At 42.7% G+C, this 27,165-nt stretch overlaps 1 protein-coding gene across 2 annotated transcripts; it reads left to right on the top strand.

Moving 5' to 3' along the window:
- The first annotated feature begins 14 nt into the window (after window positions 1–14).
- On the top strand, window positions 15–27,165 carry LOC126536404 (germ cell nuclear acidic protein-like). 2 transcript variants are annotated; one of them, XM_050183341.3, is made up of 5 exons: window positions 15–726; window positions 3,915–4,206; window positions 21,102–21,319; window positions 22,728–22,869; window positions 26,995–27,165. In XM_050183341.3, exons 1-4 carry the CDS (start codon window positions 581–583, stop codon window positions 22,822–22,824), a joined length of 753 nt encoding a protein of 250 aa, XP_050039298.1. In that variant the 5' UTR covers window positions 15–580; the 3' UTR covers window positions 22,825–22,869; window positions 26,995–27,165. The 2 variants fall into 2 exon arrangements, with proteins under 2 accessions (XP_050039298.1, XP_054929951.1); XM_055073976.2 differs by having other exon boundaries at window positions 16–749.

The following is a 27,165-nucleotide window of genomic DNA, read 5'->3' as shown; positions in this document are numbered from 1 at the left end:
GGCCCTACCCTGGCTGAGTAACGAAGGGGAGGCTAAAGGATTGGTGGAAGAAGTCAAGGGAGAGATGAGATAATACCATAAATCGGGGAGCTAATGTTTTCTATACTATTTTAGCTATTTATTTGGGGAGAGGAGAGTGAAAACTAAACTTTAAGAAAAAGGAAAATATAAGCAAAAAAAAAAAAAAAGAGGCGGGGGGAGTAAAAGGCTAGGTGGCGCCAGCCGCCGACTGTTACAAAGGGTTTAGCCACCATCCATCCATTCATCCATACATCCATCTATGTTATCATGCGACATATACGAATTAGTAAGCAAGCGGAAAGTTTCAACGAGTTGAATGTGGTGTTATGTGGTGTTATCGTGTGATAGCCCGCGGTGATAGGCGTTCTTTCGTGTAGCTGTGAATATCATTTTGAACTGGTTAGCGGGTTGCTGCACTGTACGTAGTACCGGTAGCAATACATGCGTGTTCCTGCACTGTCACTGAATTTCCGCGCAGTATACGCGAACCGAGGAGGCCCTGTGTAGTGTTTGCCAGCAATAGTGCTCAGAAAACTTTTTTATTGTTCCATCCAAGCAGATGCCCGTAAGCATGGCATGTGATGAGAAGCTGTCCGAGGCGTTTGAAAGAGCGCTGAGACTCTCTCCGAAAGTGAAGGACGCTCCAAATTTTGTCACACCTCAGAAGCGTCCGTTGCTGGGTCGTCATTGCTGGTCATCTGCTCGGTGAGCTGTCAAAAATCTTGCATGTATGTTCAGTTATTATATAGAGCCACTTTTTCTTTAGGCGTTTTATTACTCCATTTTGCATGACTGCACAGCGCATAGGACAAACGCGCCTATGTTATATGTCCTTTCTTCTGTCCTCGTCTTTTGTGCTGTGCAGTCATGTCGATATGGAATCACCAACTCGCCCAAGCTCCCACTTTATCCATATTGCAGTGATGTGGGAGAAAAGACTGTTGAATGGAGGTCAGTGTGTTAACTCTGATTGATTTTGTTCCTTCTGTGCATTACTAGGATGTGTTTAGCCTTTGTAGTCAAATAAGTTCTGTCAGGAAACAGTTTGCAAGAATTTCTTCGATGTATACATTCACATTTGGCCCTGTACAGCAGTTTGCACTGGCAGTGATGTATATACTGGGTGTTTCACGTAACTTGAACCAAGGATTTAAAGAAAAACTGGTCAACCGCAGGAGAATGAAACCAACGACATATGCTTTGCCGTCATGTGGTGCTCCTTAGCGTATTTCTTATATTCCGCTTAATTGGGTAAATAACTAATATCAGTTATGCAGAATTTTTAATATTCACTTTAGGGTCAAGTGCGTTTCTTTTTTTTACGTCGTAAAGGGCATCAAGAAACAACCGATCGGATTTTTTGTGGCAACGTACATGCTGCGTGGGGATTTTTTTCGGCGTTTAAAGAAAGCCATCGAAACATGAAACAAAAGCATGTGACTGTGCTCATGCGCTATCGTATTGCAGCGCTCGGGCTGGACATTTCCAATTTAGTTGACCTCTGTGTAGCCTGCAAGAACTGCTGCTCGCTGAAACAATGAATTCGAATCTGTGTACCAAGGCTTTATGGGAATTCAGCTTTTTTGCAAATCACATGACCTTTAAACCTTTGTGACCAACTGTATATATGCATACATTCCCAGCTGCATGTTATCAGTGCATGTTTGCCCTGATAACAGCTGCTACATAAGTGATGCACATAGATGTCTATAGATGCATATAGATGTCTATAGAATCTTTGTACCACTTTGTGCATGCCTAGAGCAGCTTTTGAGTTGTAGCGTGATGGGCTCGCATGGAACTCTAATGGCACTGCAAAGCTGTAGAGAATTAAAGACATAATTTTTTCTCCTCCTGAAGCTTGTGGTCATTGAAAGCGAGAGTCATGCGAGCTCTGGCCAGGAGCTGAATAATCTGGAAACTTTTCAAAACTGCACGGCCATGCCTGTGTAAGTAAAATTGGTTTAATAAATACCAGTAATTGAAACAGTGCTTGTTTCTCCAATTTTTCCAGTATTGGCGCTGCTATGCAGCCTTAAGGCCCCTTCAACCACAAGCAATTTGTTGCAGCTCATATTGAACACAACTGTACATTTGGCATGAACAAAGCTTGCTTCTTCCATGAGATGACTTGCTGCACATTATCTAGGGTGCAGAACTGAGACAATTTCTCATATTTATGTTTGCCGCATATTTTGCCTTTGATTGCTGTTAAGAGCTCAAATGATGAATCTTTCATTTGAGTCGTACCACACTGGGAATGATAATAGGGTTTTAGCCTATCCATATGCATTTCACCTTTAATTGAAAGTTTGCTTACTGGAGACATGGGCAGCAATGGGACACTTTGTCTAACAACAATACGTTAAAAACATCTTTTCACTGTTGTTCTCATCAAAAGAAAAAAAAAGTAAGAAAGGATCTACATGTTATTGATTAAGTGACTGCTCTACACCAGCAGCTGAGTAGAACATAGTTACTCACTGCAACAATAGTTCTACATAATCTATGATTAAATTTTGTGCCACAACATGGTGCCACAGTGCTTGTGTCGATCTTTTTTGTAATTCTGTATTCCCTGAAGTGTAATATGTATGACAGGTAAAATTGTCTAATGACGACAGGAATATACTTGCAGAGTTCATGTTGCATCTAGTTGATCCATCTGTTGTAACCAAACAGCAAATTTTTTTTGCAAACTTGAGTGCACTTGTGTTCTTAGCAGATGCATGCTTAAACAGTGGATTTGTGCAGAATGTATATCCTCTGTTGTGCAGCTGGCAAACTACAACTGTCAGCTTTGAATTAATGCTCCCAACTGGCACCTCATGTCAGAGCCAGAAATGAGCTTGGTTTGTTAAAAGCATGCAACATCTGGCTGATATGTTACAGAAACTACTACTTATCTCTCTTGAAGTTGTATGTCCTGCATTTGCGAAAACCAAAAAATAAAGAGTTGAAGATTTTCACACAAATTTTGGGTGTCCTACTTGAGCTGGAAAACACCCGTGTACTTAGATTTAGGTGCACGTTAAAGAACCCCAGGTGATCAAAGTTTCCGGAGTCCTCCACTACGGTGTGCCTCATAATCAGAAAGGGGTTTTGGCACATAAAACCCCATAATTTAATTTTTTTTTACTTGAGCTGGAAAAGTGCAAGTGAAGAAGCACCACAAGCATGAAACCTCAGTGTGATTGATGCTGTGGTGGCAGCATATCTTTAATCTGAAAGCCAGTCGGGAGACCCCCATAGATACTGGGCATTTGCATTTCTGTCCCCCTTTTCTTCTGTGCACAAATGTTTGCTGTGTATAATGTATTACGCTGTATATGTTGGCTTATCATGTCCAGAAAGATGGTGCAAAGTGTGTTGTTACTACTGCACTCTACGGCCACTGTTGTGAGGACTGCAACAGAAAGTACTTTGCCAAAGGAAATGTAAGGATGCAGAGTCCTCTTGTCAAGCATTCTAAGTAAATAAAGAATTGTCAAGTTGAGAACTTCATAAGCTGCCATTAAGCTGAGATTTTTTTCATTCATGTTCGGCTATAGCTTGGTCTAAAAATACAATTTGTGAGGCTGGCAGCCCTATGCTTTGTGCCCATATGCCAAATTTTTGCTACCATTATAAGGAGCCTTCAATTACTGCACACATAGGTGAACTTCTAACATTGCTTAACCAAAATTGTGCTGCTGCCCAAAACGCAATAAATCTTGGCTCAGCTATAACTCTGAATATTGTGCTGTCTAGGTATGCTGACCTCACTCAAGTCACTTCCTGTGCATCTGCTTTGAGATGCAAAATGTAATCACCATTCACGGGTTCATGTAAATTAAAATCTTCTTGTAGTGCTCGTGATTATTCTGGCAACACAGCAACATATCTGTTTGCAGGCGGCGCCCCTCCTTTCTGAATAGCTCCAGCAGCGAAGATGAATTGAAAACATCTGTGGAAAGGAAGAAGGAGAGGAAGCCGGCTGTTCCCTCGCGTGTCATGATGCCATGCACCACAGCAAAGGCACTACTGGACGAGGACGCCTGGTTTCTCGAATCTCTGTCTGATAGCACACCGCTGGACAAGTGTCATCCCGACACACTCAAATTTAGGCAGCGATTCAAGGACTCTCGGGAGGACCTCTCAAATGCCCTTTTTTTACTTTTTAACAGGGAGATCTTTGCTCACAAGGTAAGTGTTGCAATGCATAGCTGTCGCAAATGAGGGTGTCACATTGGTCTTTTAGCAGACTGTAATCTCATGGCAAAAGTATGGGACTTTTGAGTAGAGTATTCATACAAAACGAAATCTCCTCATGCTGATCTGTGGCCAAAATGCCAATAAAAAGTTAGTGTCATCTTCATCATCAGCCTAGTTTTATGTCCACCACAGGACAAAGGCTTCTCCTCGTGATTTCAAATTACCCTTGTCTTGCGCTAGCCGATTTCAAGTTATACCTGCAAATTTTCTAATTTCATTACACTATTTCTCTTACTTCCTTGAGTGTGCTTCCTTTCCCTTGGCACTCATTCTGTATCTCTAATAGACCATCGGTTATCTGCCTTGTGCTATACATGGCCTACCCAGCTCTGTTTCTTCCCCTTACTCTCAATGTGAATATCGGCTACCCCCTCCATTTACTGTCTAATCCACACTGCTGTCTTCCTGTCTCTTAACATTACATCTATTTTTCTTTTTTGTTCAGTCACTCATTGCCCTGTCCTTAGCTTCTTCTCAACCTTCTTTGTTAACCTCCAAGTTTCCGCTCAATATGTTATTACTGATAAAATGCAATGAATGTACACTCTTGGTTTCTAGTATAACAGCAAGCAATCGTTGATGACTTGGTAATGCCTGCAGTATGTGCTTCAGCCCATTTTTATTCTGCATGTTTCCTTCTTGTTACCCAACTCTGCTGTGGCCTAGACAAACATACTCTAGCAAAATTATTGCACATTATTAATCCTACTGGCATTCTTTGAGCAGTTTGACCAGTTCACAGTGTGTGTGTGTGTGTGTGTGTGCGTGTGTGTGTGTGTGCGTGCGTGTGTGTGTGTGTGTGTGTGTTCCATTCCTAACCTCTTTGCCACCAACTTGGGTCACTGGGTAGTCCATGGTTAAATGGGTAGGCTAGCATTGGGCTGCTGTGCTGAGTGAACTGAGTTCAAAATAAACTGTTGGATCAATATGTGCCGCTGTTCAATGAACCTGTTTGGCACCACCTTGGGTCACTGGGTGTGTACCACCTGTAGTAATAGTCATTACATAAAACAAGTCATCAATAATTGTGCACTAATGGTAAGATAGATTGCTAATAGCATAAAGTCTGCAATCATCACCACATCTTTTTTAAGAATCGGTGCATGTTAAATGCCATTTTTTGAAATTGAATGCATCAGGAAGTACACACTGTATTATGTGCTTCCTATTGCTCTGTGTGTGATGCTGTGCTACATTCACCATGTGCGCAAATGACACACTGCTTTGCAATGTGACAGGAGTAATATTGTTACACACGAGGTGTTTAACACAGAACCAGATGAATCTGGTTGATAGGCGCGGTTGTTGAAGAGCGGTCTCGCGGCAGCTTGGCCAACGTCGTTCTCTTCTTTCTTCTCGTTGTCTCCGCGGCAGGCGTGGTTCATGACAGCTTGTGACATTTCCCCGCTGGCAGACGAAGCCCGCCGGGCGAGTCAGTCATCTCGTGGGTTGTAACGCCTCAGACGTGCGACGTGCGTCACTTCAGCCTTGGCCGAGCGTCGTCCACTGCTCGTGAGACGCGCAATGCGGTAGTTTACTTCGCTGAGGCGCTCCAGAATAACGTAAGGGCCGACGTAGTGGGCGAGAAACTTCTGGCACAAGCCACGCTTCCGCAACGGCGTCCAGAGCCACACAAGGTCCCCAGGATCGAAGGAAACGTGGCGGTGACGCCCGTCATAGCGGATCTTGGACCGGTCCTGCGATGCTAGGGTGCGTAGCCTAGCGAGGCGTCGCGCTTCTTCTGCTTGACATAGGATCTCATCAATTGATTCGTTGTCATGAGCGAAGTAGGGAAATATGGTGTCGAGGGTGTAGCGCGGCGGACGAGCATACAGAAGGAAAAATGGTGAGTAACCAGTGGTCTCGTGTCTCGCGGTATTGAAGGCATAGGTAATGAAAGGCAAGATACTGTCCCAATTCTTGTGTGCTGAATCGACGTACATGGATAGCATGTTGGCAAGCGTTCTGTTTGTGCGCTCGACCAGACCATTAGTTTGTGGATGGTAGGGCGTAGAATGGCGGAAGCTACATGAACACAGACGAAGGGTTTCTTCAACCACGTCCGCGGTAAACTGTCGCCCACGATCGCTGATTACTATGCGAGGAGGTCCATGTCGGAGTATAACGTTAGCCAGCAAGAAGATAGAAACTTCTGTAGCTGTGGCCGATGGCAATGCGGCGGTCTCACAATAGCGGGTAAGGTGATCTACGCAAACGATAACCCAACGATTACCCTTGGAGGATCGCGGGAAAGGGCCCAGAAGATCTATACCAACTTGCTCAAAGGGGACTCTAGAAGGGGGAACTGGTTGAAGCAGGCCATGTGGCGCTTGTGGCGGACGCTTGTAGCGCTGGCATTGAGAGCAGCTGGCGACGTACCGTTCGATATCTTTCCGCATCTTAGGCCAGTAAAAACGTTCTTGAGCCCGGTAGAGTGTACGTGTGGAACCAAGATGACCGGAAGTTGGGTCATCGTGCATGGCGTGTAATACTTGGTGGCGAAGGTTCTTGGGGACAACTAAAAGGTAGCGTGCACCGGTGGTCGAGTAGCTCTTCTTATACAGCGCGCCACCCTCACGTAGGCGAAAGCGACTGCCTGCAGGTGACTCCTGTGCTGCCGCGAAGAGCGGTTGTAAGCTCTCGTCCTTGTGCTGCTCGGATATGACGGTACCCATATCCGGAAATTCCGGGGACACAAAAGCGATGTATTCATCAAAATTGTCCGCATCACATTCAGTTGTTTGAAGTGGCATCCGAGAGAGACAATCAGCGTCAGCATGTCGCCGGCCACTTTTGTAGCAAATAACAAAATCGTATTCCTGTAGACGGAGGGCCCAGCGCGCTAGTCGTCCTGAGGGATCCCGCAGATTCCCAAGCCAGCATAGCGAATGATGATCTGTTATCACAGTGAAGGGGTGCCCATAGAGATACGAACGAAACCGTTGCACGGCGAAGATGACCGCCAGACACTCTTGTTCGGTGACTGTGTAGTTGCGCTCGGAGCGGCTCAAGGACCGGCTAGCGTAAGAGATCACGTGCTCACTGTCGTCAACACGCTGAACTAGCACAGCACCGATGCCTACGCCGCTGGCATCGGTGTGAATTTCAGTTGGTGATGAAGGATCAAAGTGCCGAAGAATTGGTTGGGATGTCAACAGGAACTTGAGCTGGCGAAACGATGAGTCGCAATCTGCAGTCCACTCAAAGGGAACGCCTTTTTGGAGAAGGCGTGTAAGGGGATGAGCCATGTCAGCAAACCGGGGAATGAATCGGCGAAAATAGGAGCACAAGCCCAAGAAACTTCTTAACTGCTTGACAGAGTTGGGTACTCTAAATGCTTCTACGGCCGCAGTCTTTTGTGGATCTGGTCGGATGCCTTCTTTAGCGACGAGATGGCCTAGCACAAGAGTTTGTCATTCCCCAAAACGGCATTTTTTTGAATTGAGCACAAGGCCCGCTTTCTCCAAGCAGTTCAAGACCAAATCCAAACGTTTGTTGTGCTCACTAAACGTTTGCCCGAAGATCACAACGTCGTCTAAGTAGCACATGCAAACTTCCCATTTTAAGCCGCGTAATATCGTGTCCATGAACCTTTCGAACGTTGCAGGTGCGTTACACAACCCGAAAAGCATCACGTTAAACTCGAATAGTCCGTCGGGTGTTACAAATGCTGTCTTTTCTCTGTCGTCCTTGTGTATAGGAATTTGCCAGTAACCTGACCGTAAATCGATTGAGGAAAAGTAAGATGCCGCAAAGAGACAGTCGATGGCGTCGTCAATTCGTGGGAGCGGATATACATCTTTCTTAGTGACGGCGTTTAGGCGACGGTAATCAACACAGAACCGCCACATACCGTCTTTCTTCTTCACCAATATCACGGGTGCTGCCCAAGGACTAGATGATTCTTGAATGACGCCTTTGCATAGCATTTCTTGGACCTGATCACTGATTATCTTGCGTTCTGACGGAGATACACGATAGGGTTTTTGTCGGATTGGCTGGGCGGCTCCTGTGTTGATGCGGTGACGAGTTCTGGACGCAGGAATTGATGGCGGGCCATCGTGCTGCGCAAAGTCGAATACCGAGGTATGTTTCGTAAGCAGGGCCATCAAAACTCGACGCTCGTGATCGCTGAGTGACTTGTCAATCATGGAAAGTATCTTCGAGCTCCCGGGGCTCGAGACACTGGTTGCTCCTCCATCGGGGAGCTCTGTAAGTACTGCCACCGATACGGGCGAGTCTGCCTGAAACGTGGCAATCTTTAGGCCTTGAGGTAGCACTGCCGCTTCAGTGGAACAGTTTAGCGCCCACAGCCCCGCGCATCCATTGGTCACTGAGACTACGCAGTGCGGAACTAACACGTTTTTCTTGAGGCAGTTCCGATGTACAGGTTCCACTGCAGCGTCGAACGGGATAGGAGCCGGAGATGAACAGGCGACGGCAACACGCATCGCGGATAAGGCGGGCACAACTGTATCCTCAGACACGCACAGCACACTCTCCGGGCAAGCTTCACCTTCAAAGAGCACAGGTGAAACACTGGTGTCGACACTGAGTTCTCCCGTCCGGCAGTCAACATTCGCACCACACAATTGCAAAAAAGTCAATCCCCAGAATCACGTCATGCGAGGAGCGAGGAAGAACAGTAAACTCTGCATTAAAAACTTTCCCACCCAATGACACATCCACGTTACACACACCAACCGGGTATAATGATTCACCACTGACTCCACGGAAACTTGTGCACTGGTCCCAACGAAACATAACCTTGCGTCCCAGAAGGCCTTTAAACCCCACACTCATGACCGAGACAGTTGCTCCCGTGTCGACTAAAGCCATTGTAGAGACCCCATCAATCAGTACATGAACCTTATTCTTTAGCATGAAAATAGTTGGAGGCAGTTGAGTCGGCAGCACACATTTTCCAGCGACCTCACCTCCATCGGCCGCGCTGGCTAGTTTCCCGGCGGGGGCGACACGAAACGGCGCCGAGGCGATGGTGACGTGAATCGCGGTCGAGGGGATGGTGATCGGGAGGCTCGGAAGGCTGGTGGTGGCGTCAGAGTACGGTCGGAGGCAGGGGAGCGGTAGCGGTTCCGGGTTCTTTCTTCTCCAAGGTAGGTCTCCTGGGCGCTGCATCGGTCCTCTCGAAAGTGGCTTCCTGAAGTGGAGTCTCCTGGCCACTGAGTGCGCAGTGTACGACCGCTAGACCGCATAGTCGGCGCTGACTATCCGTAGTTCGATGCTCGGCGTCGGCTACAGTACCTAGCTATATGGCCAGGCATGCCGCAGCAGTAACACACTGGCGAAGGGCGAACTTCAGAATGCGGGTTGAAGTATTCTGCCGAAGACATCGGTTGAGGGTAACGAGGCTCTTCCCCTTGAAAGTCGTAGGTAGCGGCGAGTCTTCGTGGACGAAAGTTGCGTGGGCGTGGATCAAAACGTTGAGGGGGCGAATCATTGCGTGGTGGTTCAGTCGTAATGTAATGCGGTTCGTCTCTGGAGCCGTTAAGATCCGCGACATTCACCGAGTGGTTCCAAGTAGCCGAAGGGGGTTCCCAAAGAGTGTCTCGGAAAACGGAGGAGCTGTAACGTGGCGCTGCATAACGTGCCTGTTCGTCATGTCGCTGTAGCTCCTCGCGGACTATCTGGCGGATGGCGGACGCATGTTCTGGGAGCGGAGGACTCGTGTCAACACTTGCTACAGTTGTTACATTGGCCAGCCGTCCAAACTTTGGTGTAATTCGGCGAGTCTTCAGCGCCTCGAACGTACGGCAGTGCCGTATCAGTTCTGATACAGTGTGCAAGTTCTCTTTACCAATGAGGAAGTTGTACACGTCTTCCGCTATTCCTTTTACCACGTGTCCCACTTTATCTTCCTCTGTCATGTGAGGGTTCACGGTTCGGCACAGCTTCAAAATTTCTTCGATATAGGTAGTGCAAGTCTCGCCGGGTACCTGAGCTCTCTGGGCTAATGTGAGTTCCGCACGTTTCCTCTTTGCGTCCGAGTCACCGAAACACTTTTTGATCTCCTCAACGAAGCGTGTCCATGTAGTTAGCATGTCCGCGTGGTTGTCATACCATACCAGCGCCGTGCCGGCCAAGAAGAAAACAACGTTCCTAAGCTGACTGGCAGCATTCCAGTTATTGTATTGGCTTACCCTTTCGTAATGGGTTAGCCACTCATCCACATCTTCCTCTGCCTTCGCCGAGAACATGCGTGGCTCTCGGTAGTGCTGGATAGGGACTGGGCTTGCCGAGACACTGCTAGTGAGGGTATTTTGCTCTGTAGCCATGATTGAGCGCGACGGCGAAAGTCCGGCGAGGCGACGGCTTCGGCGTAGCTCTAGTGCTGGTGGTTCCGTTGTAAGTCGTGGGAGTTACCCAGCACAGCTCCACCAAATGTTACACACGAGGTGTTTAACACAGAACCAGATGAATCTGGTTGATAGGCGCGGTTGTTGAAGAGCGGTCTCGCGGCAGCTTGGCCAACGTCGTTCTCTTCTTTCTTCTCGTTGTCTCCGCGGCAGGCGTGGTTCATGACAGCTTGTGACAATATGTTAACAACAGCTGAGAACATGACCAATGGCTGACAATTAACAAGTTTGGAACGATTCAGCCAGTTTAGCGAGCCAGGCAACGCAGGACCCAGGTCTGCTCTTATTCGGCCACTGTTCATGTTGGCAAAAGGCTGGGTTTCAATAGTTGCTCCAATATTTTTGATTATGTGAAACCAGTGTTGGCTCCAGCAGGTCAAAACATGAATGCGAGCAAACTTTGTTATGTGGATGATAACACATGTAGATTTTATGTGGGTGCAAGTTAAAACTTGTAGGCTGGTAAAGGTCATGACTCAAATACAAATTTATGCACCTGAAGGCAACACAACATAGAATTTTATTTGCCTGAAGCTATAAATTAGCAGCATTTGTTGTAAAATTGTACATTGTGTGAAACTTCACCTGCAATACTTCCATGAAGACTTGGGCAGCTCAGATGCCATAATGCGGCATTCACAGTAAATGTTGTGCATTTCTGCTGTAATAATTGGCTGATTAAAATTTGATAACTTGCGTTAACTCGACACTCTTTAAAAATTTTAATGAAAAGGAACTGCAAGCAAAAAGTTTATAAAGTAGACTTCCGTTAATTCGACTCCGGTTAATTCGATCCCGACCGAAGATCCCGGCAGGCACCCACACATTCTTATGGGCCTAAACGTTTATTTCAACCTTAAAATTGGCACTCGCCAGATATTTCGAACTTGACCAGTCTACACGCACGTGCCTGACCCATATGGCCACCCCACTAACGACCCGTTTAGTGGCATTGTCTGTATCGGCGGGGCTTAGGGGACAGTGAATCTGTTGAACACATGCCATCTCCTGTCAAAAATGCCTCTTTTCGGCCCACCCTAGGAAGATTTTCAAGCAATAACGGTAGCTCACAATGTCTGATTACAGTATTAAGTCAACTTTAATAGGCGCCTTTTGTTTTCCAAGGATATTGGGCCAAAATTGCCTGCGGGGTGCAACTGGATGCAAAAAAAAGCATCTTTGCGGCGTTTGTGCACTTTACTGCATAACATTTCTGCATTGCGCCAAACCTGCCTTTCAGAAACCAGCTGCCATTCTGAAAAATTGAGTGCACGTTAGATTTCTACTTAGAATCTTAGTCATTTCTACGTTAGTTTTCTATTTTGGACACATATAACGTTTCTGTGCATTTGATTCTGATGAGTGTTAAACTCAAGCAAATACTGCCAAGTGAATCAGCAGTGTGTTTTGGCATTTTTGTCTGCATCTTGTTTAATTCGACCAACCGGATAATTAGATCAGTTTCGTCGGTCCCATCAGGGTCGAATTAACGGATTTCGGCTGTAATATAACCACATCAGTTACTACCTCTCTGAGGCACTGATGCAGCTCGTACCACTAAAAAAGAGCCATTTAATTAGATTTATTAATTAATTCTTCTTAAAAAGAGTTATCTTTTAGTGGCTATTTAATTACTAGTGCATGATATTCACTAGCGCATCGAGGTTAAGTTAGTAAAGGCAACTACCTCTTTTGCCCATGGTCATGGTCTATTATATTGGCGATGGCATTCTTAGTGTAAGATTGACACAGGCTCTAGTTACTAACAACACCCTGGATTAAAAGCTGTGTGCTACCTTGCAGCACACATGTGCAGACAATAGCTAATAAAAATTTAGTTTCGTAACCTTGTGTATTTGTTTAAATACATATGTGCTCAGTATGACCAACTATTCTGAGTAAGACGAAGAGTGTTTCTGATCAAGAACGACTAAATGATGCTTTATGTTGAATTTATAACTGGTGTGAAAAATGGCATATGCAAATCAATTTTGATAAATCTGTTTGCATGACAGTTACGAATAAGAAAACTCCATTGATGTTTTCGTACGCTGTAAATAATAATGTAATTAAGCGTTCCACAAAGCTGAAATATCTTGGCGTAACAATCACTAGGAACCTCAACTGGAATGAACACGTCAAAAACATATGTGGATCAGCCCAGCGCAAGCTTGGTTTGTTACGGCGTAAATTGAGAGATGCTGCATCAAATATTAAACTTAAGGCATACACTACCATTGTAAGACCAAATTTAGAGTATGCTTGCATAATTTGGGACCCTCATTGACAATACATAACAGATAAATTAGAGCGCATTCAGCGAATGGCAGTTAGGTTTATTTTTTACGATTACGACAAAACGCACTCGGTAACCTCCATGCTCGTCAGGGCTGGTCTCACTACGTTGGCTGTGCGCAGGAAAATCGCACGCCTTAAGTTTTTATATCAACTCTATCACAATAAGCTGAACCTGAATTCCAGTTTGTATTTGAAGCCTCCTGGAAGGGTTTCACCACGAACTAACCACAATTACGCTATGATGCCTTATGTGCCAAGAGTTGATGTCTTTAAGCACTCTTTCATTGTCAAGACAATTGTTGAGTGGAATAACTTGAATTCTTGTGTGTTTCCGAGCAATAACATGGTTGACTCTTTTGAAGAAAACTTGACTGCGTTCTTTGCGTGAACATTGTGCTCTGTATTCCCACCTTGAAACAGCCCGGCAGGGCTCACAGTATTGGAAATAAATAAATAAAGTAAATAATATTCTCTAAAAAGTGCAGCCATAAACACATGTGAGGTTGCTCTTAGAGGAGTGCAGACTTATATTTTCACAGTCATAGAAACTCTACTGCCTGCTTTTTGCACATTATAGTATACCAGTTAACAGTTATGAAGATTAGAAAACAATTATTTTAATTTGATAATAAGGTTGGTCTCAAGAAGCTAGACCTGATGTCATCAACATCATTGTGATGTTATGACACCGCAAATTTGTTGTTATATGCGCAGTAGTAAGGCTGGATATGATTATGTTCTTTATAAAACATAAACAAGGTGCCTGCATGTGTTTCTTCTCACATGTGCTAGTCAGTAATTGCAGAAATGGAGCAAGCCAACATATCATGTGATGTATCATGACACATCCTCAGCCTGGGTACTGAAACCAGTACTGGTTTGTAAAAAACAACTATTATCGTAAATAGTTTAGGGTGCTTTGATATTTGCCAGCATTTATTCTTGGATTTAGAGGGCTCGAACTTTCATTTAATGCATTCGAATGATAAAGTAAAAAATGTCATGTCAGTACGCCTTCAAAGACATGTTGCATAGTAACCCATTTGCTGTACGTGCAATGCATTGTTTCTTTTTTATCATTTGTCTTTGTGTGCATATCTTATTTCATGGTGTAATGAATATGATGAAAAAATGCAATAATTTGGTTCTAATTCTTTATTTCTTATATTTTTTCTATGAATGAGCTTTAAGGACAGAAGTGACCCCATAAAATGGAAGTGGTGCTCATACACTGGATAGGCATAATTAGGCTGCTTATCGTGATAATGTTATAATGGTTGGTTTGTTTTGTAGCTGTCAACTGAGCCCCATTAGCAGCCATAACTACCTTTTCTATTTTGTACATGTAACAAATCTGCAATATTGTTAGGTACTGAAGTTACTAGGTTATAGGAACTGCAATAAACTTTTTTTTTTCTAAGAGCAAAGTAGTCTTCTGCAATAGCACACAGTTGGCCAATGCAGTTTCCCCTGTGTTAGTGGCCAGATGTCTGCCGACATTAGGCCAGTGTCAGTTACCAAACTCGAGCCCATTATTGTAGCCAACTTCGGGTAGACCTTGGCAATGTTGGCCAGGAATGTGGGGCCAGTGTTGTATGAAGTACTTTTGTCCCATTGGGTAGGCCGTAACTCTCTCTATTTGCGTTCATATAATGCAATGGAGTTTATTTGATGACTCGTAAAATAAAATGTGTATTACTTTTATAATGAGAAGTAATGATGCATGCTGTAGCTGGGGGGGGGGGGGGGGTACACTGCGGCTTAGAATAGTGTGATAATGCTGAGCTAGTTGGTTTTGATTCATTCTTTAACACACAGCAAAACAAACAAGCCCGCAGAGAAGAGTTGATTAGACAGCACTAATTAGCAACAGTGGCATGAGTGATATGTTACCACTTCGTGCAGACACACTTTCTGGTAATGAATCACCTGTTGTGTTATGCTGAAATGTCTTAGTAGGTGTGCACTGCACCGGGCGAGCCATATGCTCGAGCACTGCTTCAGCTGCGCTAAAATGTTAAAGCTCCGCAGGCACACGCAAACCACTGTAGTGCTTCAAAACATTGTGACTAGAGCCCACGAAGGATACTTATCCATTTAAGCCATCACCTCCATTCCCCTTCGTTTTGCTGAGCTGCACTCAAGCTATTATTCGCAGCCTCCTGTAACCAAAAAGTTCGGTTTTCTGCAGAGTTTGTCAATGCAGTAACTGAGCTCGCCACATTTTTACGTGCAAAATTCGGTAATAAGGAATTGTGCCACAGATATATTCTGTGGCATAGAGTGTAAGGTGCGGCTTCCTTAGTGATTCAGGTGGGGAAAAAAATCTTTGTTGCATTGTGTTGATGCCAATATCGTAAAACTGCAGGTACCTTAGGTTTTTATCTTCAATGTAATGCTCTTCAAATGTCCAGGCTTACAAGAGGATACATTGCTTACGTGCATGTTAAAGAACCTCAGGTGTTCAATATTAACCCGGAGTCCCCAACTACGGCGTGCCTCATAATCGTACATTGTTTTTGGCACATAATATCCCAGATTTTAATTTTTAATACATTGTTTACGCTGCTATAATAAAGCCTCTGAGCCGAATTTCACTATTTTGGGTAGATTTTTAGAGATGTTACAGCTGGCGCAAGAACTAAAAGTAAAGTAATTCCACTTCAATGTGTCCGATTACAGTAGACCTGTGTGGCGTAGAACATCTAATTAATAGATTGAAAGTTTCTTCTTCCCCTGGTTGCGACGCGATCAGTCCCGAGTTCTTGAAATGCACAAGCGAGTATAGTTCCATTATACGAACCAAAATTTTTGAATAGTCATTTGACATGGGTTCTATCCCTGCAGAACGGAAGATAGGAAAGGTGATTCCACTTCATAAAACAGGTAATAGGCACTCTCCACTTAACTATCGTCCCATTTTGCTCACTAGTATGCCATGCAAACTTCTTCAGCACATCTTATTTTCTAATCTTGCTAACTTTCTCGAATCTAATTCCTTCTTCACACACTCACAACATGGCTTTTGCAAAACTTATTAATGCAAAACTCAGCTAATACCATTTACACGTAAGCTGCTTGCCATTCTTGATTGTTCTTCTCTTGCGGATTGTATATTTCTAGATTTTTCGAAAGCATTTGTTAAAGTATGTCATAATATACTAATGTGTAAATTGAATACGCTTAACCTTGATCCCCAATTACTTACTTGACTTGACTGTTTCCTGTCAAGTCGTTCTCAGTTCGTTTCTGCTAACAGCGTTGACTCTCCCTCTAATCTGGTTTCCTCTGGCGTGCCGCAAGGCTCTGTCCTTGGGCTGCTGCTATTTCTAGTTTATATTAATGACTTACCTTCTTGTATAACATTTCATATTCATCTCTTTGCTGACGACTGCGTAATATTTCGAGAGGTAACTACTAACCATGATACAGCCACTCTTCAATCTGATCTTGATGCTATCAGTGCATGGTGCAAAATATGGTGCATGGAATTAAATACAAGCAAATATAAGTCAATGTGGGTATCCAGATTTAGTAACACTGAAAGGCACTATTCTTGTGCCTTGATGACTGGGAACCACCATGGCGTCACACACTATTCATGAGCTGAAGCAACTACTTAGTTCTTCGTCCACTTCTCAGATTTCTATCATATATTTTAACATCCGAAGCTTACCCAAAAACTTTGATCATATGGTTAACTTTCCTACTTTAACCAATCACCACTTTTCACTCATATGTCTATGGGAAACATGGCTATCTGCAGCTGACGATACCTTATTTTCCATACCGGGCTATCATTCTGAATTTTTTCATCGTTTGGCTGATCGCCACGGTGGATCGGGAATATTTGTTTCCAACACATTATCTTATAAACGGCGTGCAGATATCTCATTTTCCATGGCCACATGCGAATCAGTTTGGCTTGAATTGGACAATCACTTTCTACCAACCAACAAAAGAACTATCATTGGTTCAATTTACCATTCCCCATCATCATCTTATGATAATTTTTGTAGTGAACTTGATAGTTTATTAAACTTGTTCATTACCAAAAATTATCATGTAATCGTCGGCGACATTAACATTACAAATATTAACGATAGTTCTTGTGTGCAATACTCCAAGTGCTTCATTGGACATGGTTTGGAATCTTTACTAGATTCTCCAACACGATGTGCTTCGTCCGGTCAAAATATGCTTATCGACCATGTACTCAGTAATGTCATGACTAATCAAAAAGCTGGTGTGGTCAATTTTAATCTGACAGACCATTATCCAATTTTTCTCTTACTAAATACTCAAAGTACTTATAAAAATAAAATGGTTATTAAGAGTTCTTTCAGTTCAGCAAAATTTGTGGATTTGGTATCCGGCTCTGACTGGGGCCTATTATCCGAGGAATCTTGTGTTAACAAAGCATTCAGCACTTTAAATGAGAAACTAACAGATATTATAAATACTTGTACATCTGTATCCTCCATATCACGTTGGTACTCCACCCCCAGGCACCCGTGGATCACTAGAGGACTACTGCGCTCTATAAATAAAAAAGATAACCTCTTCAAAAAATTAAAACTCCAGCCATTTAACCTCGCCCTTAAGGCTCGATTCAAATTGTATTCACAAACTCTCACCGTCTTACTTAAACAGGCTAAAAGAACCTACTATGAAAATAAAGTGCTTGAAAATGGGAATGACTGGAGAAAGAATTGGAATATAATTAAAGAATTTTTAAATCTTAATCAACAGGACACACCTGTGATAGAGTTTACGGACGGCATCAGCACTCTAACTAATCCTATAGATGTCGCAAATTCATTTAATGAATCATTCTTCAAGAGCTCTGCAGCTGGTGTCCCTAACTTGCCCAAGTTGCCCCGCTTGCCTCATTCCTTTTTTCTAAAACCCACTTCGCCAAATGAAGTTCATTGCACTATAATAGGGCTCAAGACTACAGGCTGTGGCCTAGATTCAATTCGTCCATCTAAAATCATTCTTGTTGCTCCTGAGTTATCTTTTGTCCTCTCTGATATTATTAACACCGCATTTCGTACCGGCATTTTTCCTACGAGTCTTAAACAAGGAAAAGTAACTCCAGTATTTAAAAAAGGTGATTGAAATACCTTTTCTAATTATTGCCCTATAACGATACTCCCAGTAAAGTAATTGAGAAGCTCCTTGTTAATCGCCTAACGAACTACCTAACAAGATTTAACCTTTTGACACCTAAGCAGTTTGGTTTTCGTGCTAACTTATCAACCGAATTAGCACTGATAAAACTGACAGCATAAAACAGTTTATCGACAATGGGCTATGGGCGGGAGTGGTATTTGTTGATTTAACTAAAGCTTTTGACACTATTAACCACTCCATTTTGTATGCTAAACTTGAATCATTAGGAATTTGTGGACCTGCTTTAGCTCTTTTGCAAAGCTACCTTACTAACAGAACCCAGATTGTTAGATATGGAAGTGTTTTATCCACTCCAATAACAACCAACCAGGGCGTTCGACAAGGATCAATTTTGGGTCCTCTGTTATTCCTCATTTACATTAATGGCTTACCATCATCGCTTAACTGTTCTGAGTGCATCCTCTGTGCTGACGATATGACGATACTCACTAGTGATAAAGACATTAACAGTCTACTAAGAAAGTTAAACGCCGATGTCATGAATCTTGTTTCTTGGTGTAAAAATAACTTGCTAAATGTAAACCCTGTTAAAACAAAGTTTATGTTATTTCACTCGTCCCAAAAAACGCCTACAAGAACCCCTGAACTATACATTGATAACTACGTCATTACCTCATCTAATTTTATTACTTTCCTTGGTGTTACATTAGACCCCCAACTTAAGTATAACATTCACGTAAACTCTGTCACTAAGAAGACTGCTTTCGGCATCCGCGTGCTCATTCGAACAAGACACTGTTTTCAGCAATATATTCTAAAATCACTTTACTAAGCTTTCATTAACAGTCACCTTACTTACTGCATTTCATCAAGGGACAACACATATCCTGCACATCTTACATCCCTCATTCACCTTCAGAACCGGGCGGTCCGAATAATTACCCACAGTTCATACACCACATCAGCAGCACCCATTTTTTGCACTCTTGAAATTCCACCCTTAACCTGCACATTTCAACTGAAACTAGGTCTTATATTGTATAGAAGTAGAAACAGTGACATTCCAACTGAGTTACTTCTCCCAACGCAACTTTTCAATACAAATAACACGTGGTTTTCTGAAAATAATAATCTCTTGCTTCCTAAAGTCAACACTAACTACGGTAAAATGACAGCCTTCTTTTCCGCAATTTCATTTTGGAATTCACTGCCATCAAATATTAAATCATGCTCTTCACTAGTTTCCGGCGGCTTCTAAAAGAGTTCTTACGAACAACATACCTTACCTGATTGTTCGACAAGTGTACATATGTTTATATGTGTGTGTATATATATGTGTGTAAGTATGTATGCGTGTGTGTATACATTTATTACTGTGTAACCACGTTTTGTTGTTTTTCTCGATTTATGTTCATAGATTATCAGCCGTTTGTAAATTAGTTTTGTTGCATTGTTGGATTGCGCACTGTTGTTCATAATCATTATACTCCTATTCAATTACTGTAATGATAGTACCTTCATGTGTATTTCAAGATAGAATTATTCTTGCTAATCTTTGTGTAATCTTCAACTACCAGACTTTTCACTAATTACTTCTAATTTGTTGATTGTATTTTCACGCCGTTCTTACCCTCGTTGCTAATCCTATATTACATATTTTGTACATGTTGTAACAGGAGGTCCCCCTGACAGTTTTTACTTTGGGACCTCCTTCTGTATTACATTTTCTTTGTAATTGCAATGTCTAATAATAATAAAATAATGATATCTAATAGTATCTTCTATCTTCCACCAGCCTATTACATAGACAACATCCCACTCGATTGCATTTCATCCTATAAGTACCTCGGTGTTCACGTCTCATCTGACCTTACCTAAAAGACACACATTGCACACGTAATAAGCAATGCTAATCGATAATTAGGTCACCTCCGACGCAATTTTTCACGTGCGCCACAGTCTCTTAGACTGATGCTATCTGGCCTAAACTCGAATACGCCGCCTCAGTTTGGGATCCTAGTCAAAATAATTGAATTTATTCAGTGGAAATGGTGCCGAACAATTCCACATGATACATATTCTCCAACTATAACAGGACAGCCAGCATCACCCCAATGAAGTCTAACCTACAGTTAGCACCCTTAGCATTGTGGCGTAAACACTTGCAGCTCTCCCTCTTTCATAAGGTATATCATCATCCCGCACTGCAACACAAGCTTCTTTCGGCACCACATCACATATCATGTCGGCTTGATCACCAACATAAAGTTGGTATTCCATTTTGTAGATCCTCCTCCTCCTTACAATCATTTGTCTCGCAAACAGCTGATGAGTGGAATCACCTTCCCGTAACTGCTGCCTCTACAAGTGATACTAACCGTTTTAAAGAAACCTTATGTGACATTTTGTTTTGAGTATACTTGTTTTCCCTGTGTTTATAACTATGGTTTGAATGCTGCTTTCACATTGAATTGTGCACTCTGCTTATTAACGTCCCTTATGCACTTTGGTTTATATAATCTATGTACGTTGAAATATGTAGTTTGAATAATTAGAAATAATGTTTATTTACTTTGGTTTGTTATTCACTAATATTGTGTAATTATACTAGTATATTTTGGTTGTTTGCTGATGCTGTTGTGCTTAATTTATGTTGAACTTATTCTCCACTCCCCTCTGTAATTCCATTGGCCCTGAGGGCATAATAAATAATAAAAGTAAATAATTACTTCTGATTTTTAATAAGAGCTCACCCCACTTTGTTTGAGCTAACTGTACAGTCAAAGCTTGTCAGAAGAAAGTATTATCGGAAATGAAAATACCTTTTTTTAAATCTGACACTTGTTATATGCACATATACTTACATGCTGAAACTGGTGAGATACATTTTAGGTTTACTCTGCTACATCTGATAATTCGTTGCATCCACGTTTTTTATATCAAGGTTCGGCTGTATTCTGTGTGGTTTTCACAAAATGCAGCTACAAATCAAGTTTTTCATCTTGCCACGAACAGCTTCCTCCGGGCGAAATTTCCTGGAACAGCCGGTTGACGTCAACAGCGGGCCGATGTTTCAATTTGGCTGATTACAACTACCGTGTGGAGCTCTCGGCAAAGATTCTCCACAATGCGGAATACACAAGAGACACTCTACTGCATGAACTATGCCATGCGGCAGTTTGGTGCGTGCACAATTACAAGCGAGGTGGCCATGGTGAACTGTGGAAGTTCTGGTGCGTGTTGTATTTCTTGTTATTTATTTGTCAAGCCCTCCCTTCCATGCCTGTCTCATAGTCTCAAACCAGTGAGAAGTCAGAATTGAGAGAAAAAGATTTAGGATGCGAGTAGCAGGGTGCTTTTTGAACATGCTGCAGCAAACGTTGCATGTGGACATGTGCTGATGAGATAACATGGATGTGCAATGGAACAACCTAAGCTGAACCTGAGTCACTGTGCTATGTGGAAAGTACTGTAGGTTTGAAATAAAGGCAAGCATTAAATCATTCTAGCATTTAGGTTACCGTTCTAAAAGCCTCGCAACATTTGCTTTGTGCAAGTAGTTAAATTGGGTTAGATTTGACTGGTTCCTATTGTGATCCAACTAGGATTGCAATGATGTAGAACCTGCTCTACTTTCAGCAACATATTTTTTTAATGCGCAAGCATTATATGCCCCATTATGCGAAAATCTATCGGCGTAGTTGGCGTGACTGAAAGATGGCACCAAAATATGGCCGATGGCACAAAGAGTAAGAACATGTCAAGAAATGCTTGGATTGACTTCAAATTTCTCAGGGCGGTTCCTGTAAACAAAGTAAATTAATGTCATTGAAACGTAAATTTGGTAAATTTTTATCTGGGTGGGAATTGAATCCGGGCCTCTGGGATGCGAGACAAGCATGTTGACTTGAAGTGTGTCCTGATGCGTGCGTCATTGGGCATGTGACGGTGCGGCTGATTGGGAGGAGATGTCGCCACGTCATGAGTGTATAAAATAAAAAGCATTAATGTCGAATTGAACGCCATTGAGCGGTCGTTCAAGTCATGAGCTCCTTACAGGCAAGTGAGCATGTTGAGACGCTCAGCGCATTTTCGTTTGGCCTTACGGAGGCACAATTAGAATGCAGGCGAGAGCTTGCACAGACAAAGAATGTGCAGAAAAAAGCATTTCACCGAAGGAACTGTAATGCTTTCGCATTCCCACACGTGAGCAGTCTGAAGTGTCTCTGCCCAATTTTCTTCCTTTGTTTCTCTCCTTTACCCAGCAATAGTTTTTGAAGGAAAGTTTAAGAATGCAATAGCTAATTTCACTGAGCAGTATACTATCACCACTGGCCAGCTTACCCAAGACAGCCACCAACCATGTTGTAAATGCTTGTACAACTGAGTTAACACATCTGGAATACTTTTGCATAGGGTTCAATGTAACACCTGTTGACGTTTTTCATTTACTTTGTGCACCAGAAATACCAGTTCAAGTGATCTTTATTAAAGTACTGCTGTATTCACTCTGTAGCATATTACATTGTTCAATGCAGATTTGCTTCTTTGCCTTACTTTGGCACATTGCATATAGCTCGCATTGCCATATGCATAAGCTTCATGGTCATCTGACATTGCAACCTTCTTGTGTTCTACTAGGGTGGATCGTGCTGCCCGAAGATTCCCCAAGCTTCCCCCTGGTCAAAGATGTCACAACTACAAGCAGTCACGATCAAGGAAACTTACCTTCAATTGATGTCCACGCTGCCTGTAATCCTTTTTTTTTTTTCTCATTAAGCAGGTACGTTCTCATTAAGCTGGACAGGTGCACATTTCCATTGTTAAAGTGCCCGTCTCCTTTTCTAGCATGACCATGGCTGTGCATTGTTGTCAGCGCGGTTGAGTGCATATGCAGCTCACGCGCTCTGTTTTAGAGGTAACCTGCAGCTTCTGCAAATAGTGGGCATGTTGAGATGTCGTGGCACCATGTGTGCTATCTTCCCACACATTTAGTACTGGAGCTTGCACGGTCTCGAGTTTCGGAGGCCTGTTGAAGCGAGAGGTAGACAAAGCATTCGCTCCCTGATGCCAGCACTTTTCCTGGTGGCGTCGTCGTCCCACTGAACACTATATGAGCCATGGTGGCGGAGTGTGCACAAGAGAGTGCCTGGCTTTGCTTCGTACCGCCGATCTGAAGATATCGCAGACACAGCACGAAACCGTATCTCTTGTTGCCAACTTTCAAATTTGCCAAAAATGAACTTTCTTCTTGTCCAACTTTGCTTTTTGCAATTGCCTGATGATTCGGAAAATTTTTAGGCCCCTTCCGTGTAAGAAAAGTTCATGGGCGACTACGTGTTTGCGTAAAAGGATGAACTTAACAAAATTTTGATATAACAAAACAAATTGCTGATTTTACGGACTACGTTATATCAAAGTATAACTGCATAACCATATAATATATTCCGTGTCTGCCAGCCATGAGCGAACCAAAGATTCTCGCTTTTTTAGTAGGCACGTTGACATGAATACGACAATGGCACATTTTTTTGCCCTTCCCACACGTCGCATGCATGGTAACAGCGATAACGTGCTACGAAGCAAACTGGCGCGGCACTGACTTTGCTCTGTATTGTGAGTGGTAGCTTTGACATTGAGAGTATGTTTACCCAACTATGTTATATTCAAAGAAAGCTGGCTGATTTGTCTAGTTGGTATTCTATTAATTTTATCGCAAAAGCATGTATTCAGAACCAGTAAAATGGGATGACAACAAACAAGGACTAAAGGCCCGACAGGTTTAGCATGGACAAAGCAGTGCTCCAAATGCATATACTGATAGTGTACAGTCGACCAAAAAAAGTTTACGGACCAAAAGATCTGACACAAAACTGAATATCTCCTCAGTCTCAAAACACAGCCTGTTATTCCCACTTTTAGCCTTTTGTGGCATATGTGAACATTATGATGCACAATTTTACTGGCTGCTTTTAAAGGCTGCTCGTATATTTTGAATTTTCTGAGATCCCGTGGTCCGTAAACTTTTTTGGTCGACTGTACATCAACAAGGTTTTGTAGGGTAAGGAAAAGCATCGCGCCTCCTGCGAAGCATGCCATTGTGCACTCCTTTTTATGCTATCTCCTCTGTTACAAAAAATTCAGAGAAATGTGCAAAGAAAGGACCACCAAACCCATCTCTATTTCTTGTTTTCATTAATGCGTTTTTTTTAAATGTTATTATAATGCATGGCAAGAGGATTTGTAGAGGTCAGTTCGTTAGATAATTTGCGAGCAGCTCCCATTACATGTTCCTGTGAGTGATATCGCTTGTTTATGTAAAACATCTGTGTCCGAACGGAGACCATTACTTGTGTTAATTGTTGGTAGAATTTACCAAAAAATTCCTGAACTTTGGGCTGCCAGACAACAAAAGCCCTGATTTCTCCTTGGTTTTCATGCCAGACAACAAAATCCCCGATTTCTCTCCTATTTTCCTCTTTAGAAATAGCACCTGATTAGCTCCCCCCCCCACCTCCTCCCCAAGTTTCAAAAAATATAAAACCTGAATACGAAGGACCCTGTGTATAATACATAAATTTTGTCTGCTTTGGATGCAGTGTACAGAATTGTGATGTTGTTTTTCGTTTGCTGAGTTGCCAACTTGATAGCTTTGTTTTCCAAGATTTTGCAATTTTTAACAATCTTTATTTAAAATTTGATGGCCTAAATAAGAAATTAGTGTCCAACAGTCATTAGATATTTAACTTTTTCTTTTAAATGAATGCTTCAAACCTTGTGAAATTTGATGCAGTGTTGTCTGAGAAAAACGGTTTCTCCATTCCCATGTATTTAGATAGGAGCTCCTGAGCTAAAGCTTCCTCTTAAAAACAAAGGAATCCTTATTGGGCCCTGATGCCTTGATTCGATGATATGGCACACCCTTTCCCCACCAAAACCAACTGACTGTTGTTATGGTGAGGTGCTTATTGCTTACAAAACCCATTCGTTCTCTGCAACTTCCTGAAAACCTGAAAAGACTAACCACGGCCTTGTGCAATTTTTTAATGTTGCTATTGCCTTTGTGGACTTACCTACAGAGAAGAGTGTGAAGCAGTCACTCCCTTGAGAGCAAATTAACGCACAAGCATGCCAAAGTCATTACCATTTAAATATGTTACATGGCAATTAGCTGTACACTAAAGATTTGAAGTAAGGACACCAAAAAAGGTTGTCATAGGGCGAGGACGAGGTCAATGCGAGTAACACATGTGCGTGCAAGAAACTATACTGTCTCAGTAGTTCCTAGCAACAAAGCCAAGGCTAGTGACCAGTGAGTGCAGATTCTAGTGAGCGAGATGTAGTGCCATAATTCTGACCTCGTTGCATGTTTAAATGACCCTTTCAAATGGCCCTGTCAGCAGGTGTTTACTTGGAAACGTCTCTGCAGGTCACAGCTGCAGTTCATTGCAGAATTCTGCTTCACTTTTAATAAATTAATTATTGAGCCTTATGATACTGAAAATAGAGTTCTCCACTTGTTCGAATGAAAACATGCAAAGAAAAAAAAATGCAACGCTGCTTTATAGACATTATTTTCACTTGAAAAGTACAAACGATTAATTGCTTTGACAGCGGCTCAATTTATACATGTAGTCTGCACAGCTGCAACACTGCGACCCACTGCGGTACAGCTGTAACCCCGTACATCATCATGCAACACTTTGGAGGACTCTCTCCTGAGTAGTGCTTCGTCCTTCACAGAAATAGCATTAGCAGATTCGCTTTTGTGGCGTCATCCCTAGCTGCTCTTTTACGTGAAAGGAAACAATAAGTTGGCATTGAACATGCTCAACACAGTGCAGAGGCAGTGTGGTGAACGTACACAAATTGTAATTAAGGAAATGTCTGCACTTACGAAAGTCAGCGAGCACACCGTGTACAAGTGGATGTTACAAGAGGAATCAAGAGGCGGCGCCACCATCCTGTGCAACACGCCGGCCGCATGCTCCTTGTGAACCCTCCACTTTCGCAATCTCTGCAACCCTCTTTCTCCTTTGTATCAAAACATCTAGAACATGGATGCCTTTTTTGATGTCAAAGCAAATGTGGAACGAATTTTCTGTTGCTATCACAACAGCTGATCTCACTGCGCAGTTGTAGATGACAGGGTGCGGAAGAGCAACATTAAGATGTGTCTGCCCTCCCAATTGGTAAAAGAGGCATATAGCTTCTACAGTGCTGCACGGAACTGCTGAAGCGGTTAATGGTGTTGTAAAAGATGCTCTGTGATGAAATTCAGAAGCCGCAACGGAAGTGCGATAGAGGCAGTGAGAGTTTGAAAAAGAACAAGAACATCAGCTCTAATAAACTACCCAAAAACTGATGGCGTAATTGGAAAATATGTGAGAGAATAGGATTAACCTTCAGATTAAATCAGTCTTAATCATGAATAATCGGATGAGGCTACATGAGCAAGAACAGGCAAATGTCAGCACCGACATGCTCACTTCACTTGCTCAACAGCAAGGAAGGGAACCACAGACCAAGGTACAATGTTAAGACAATGGTGCATGTCTCTTGGGAGTTGAAATGAAATTCGTCATGAACACTGCACATCATGCCAGCAGGAAGTAGTGCCAGCTCCCAGTGATGCAGAGAAATAAAGCCTAGCAAAGGTAATTTTAGCTATGCTTTGTGCACAGCCATTGGTCATTCAAAATATCAATGTGTGTAGTATCCATTGGATGAGTAATACATTTGCATCTTTGTAAGAATAACACATTCATCTACTTTGAATACTTTCTTTTGGAGGGGGATGGGGAAGTCTCATTGGTAACCTTCAGCATATGGCACTTTTGTTTTGGGAAGGATCCCTCATGGCATCAAAATATGTGTTCATTTAGGTCTCTCTCTCTTTTTCTCGCAGCACTGGACACCGGACAGCAAGATAATCATGTATATACGCTGCCAACGGCAACACAGGCCATGTACAATCTTGAGTGTGTACAACTTTTAAGTATGACCAATCAATTGACAAGGCAGCTGGTTGCCACACCCTAATTTACTTGAAATTAAACTTTTGGAGGTCACCCTCGAA

This window comes from Dermacentor andersoni, chromosome 4 (genome assembly GCF_023375885.2).
Source record: "Dermacentor andersoni chromosome 4, qqDerAnde1_hic_scaffold, whole genome shotgun sequence".
Lineage (NCBI taxonomy): Eukaryota > Metazoa > Arthropoda > Arachnida > Ixodida > Ixodidae > Dermacentor > Dermacentor andersoni.
The sequence above is the reverse complement of the archived record's forward strand: the minus strand, read 5'-3'. Positions and strand labels throughout refer to the sequence as shown.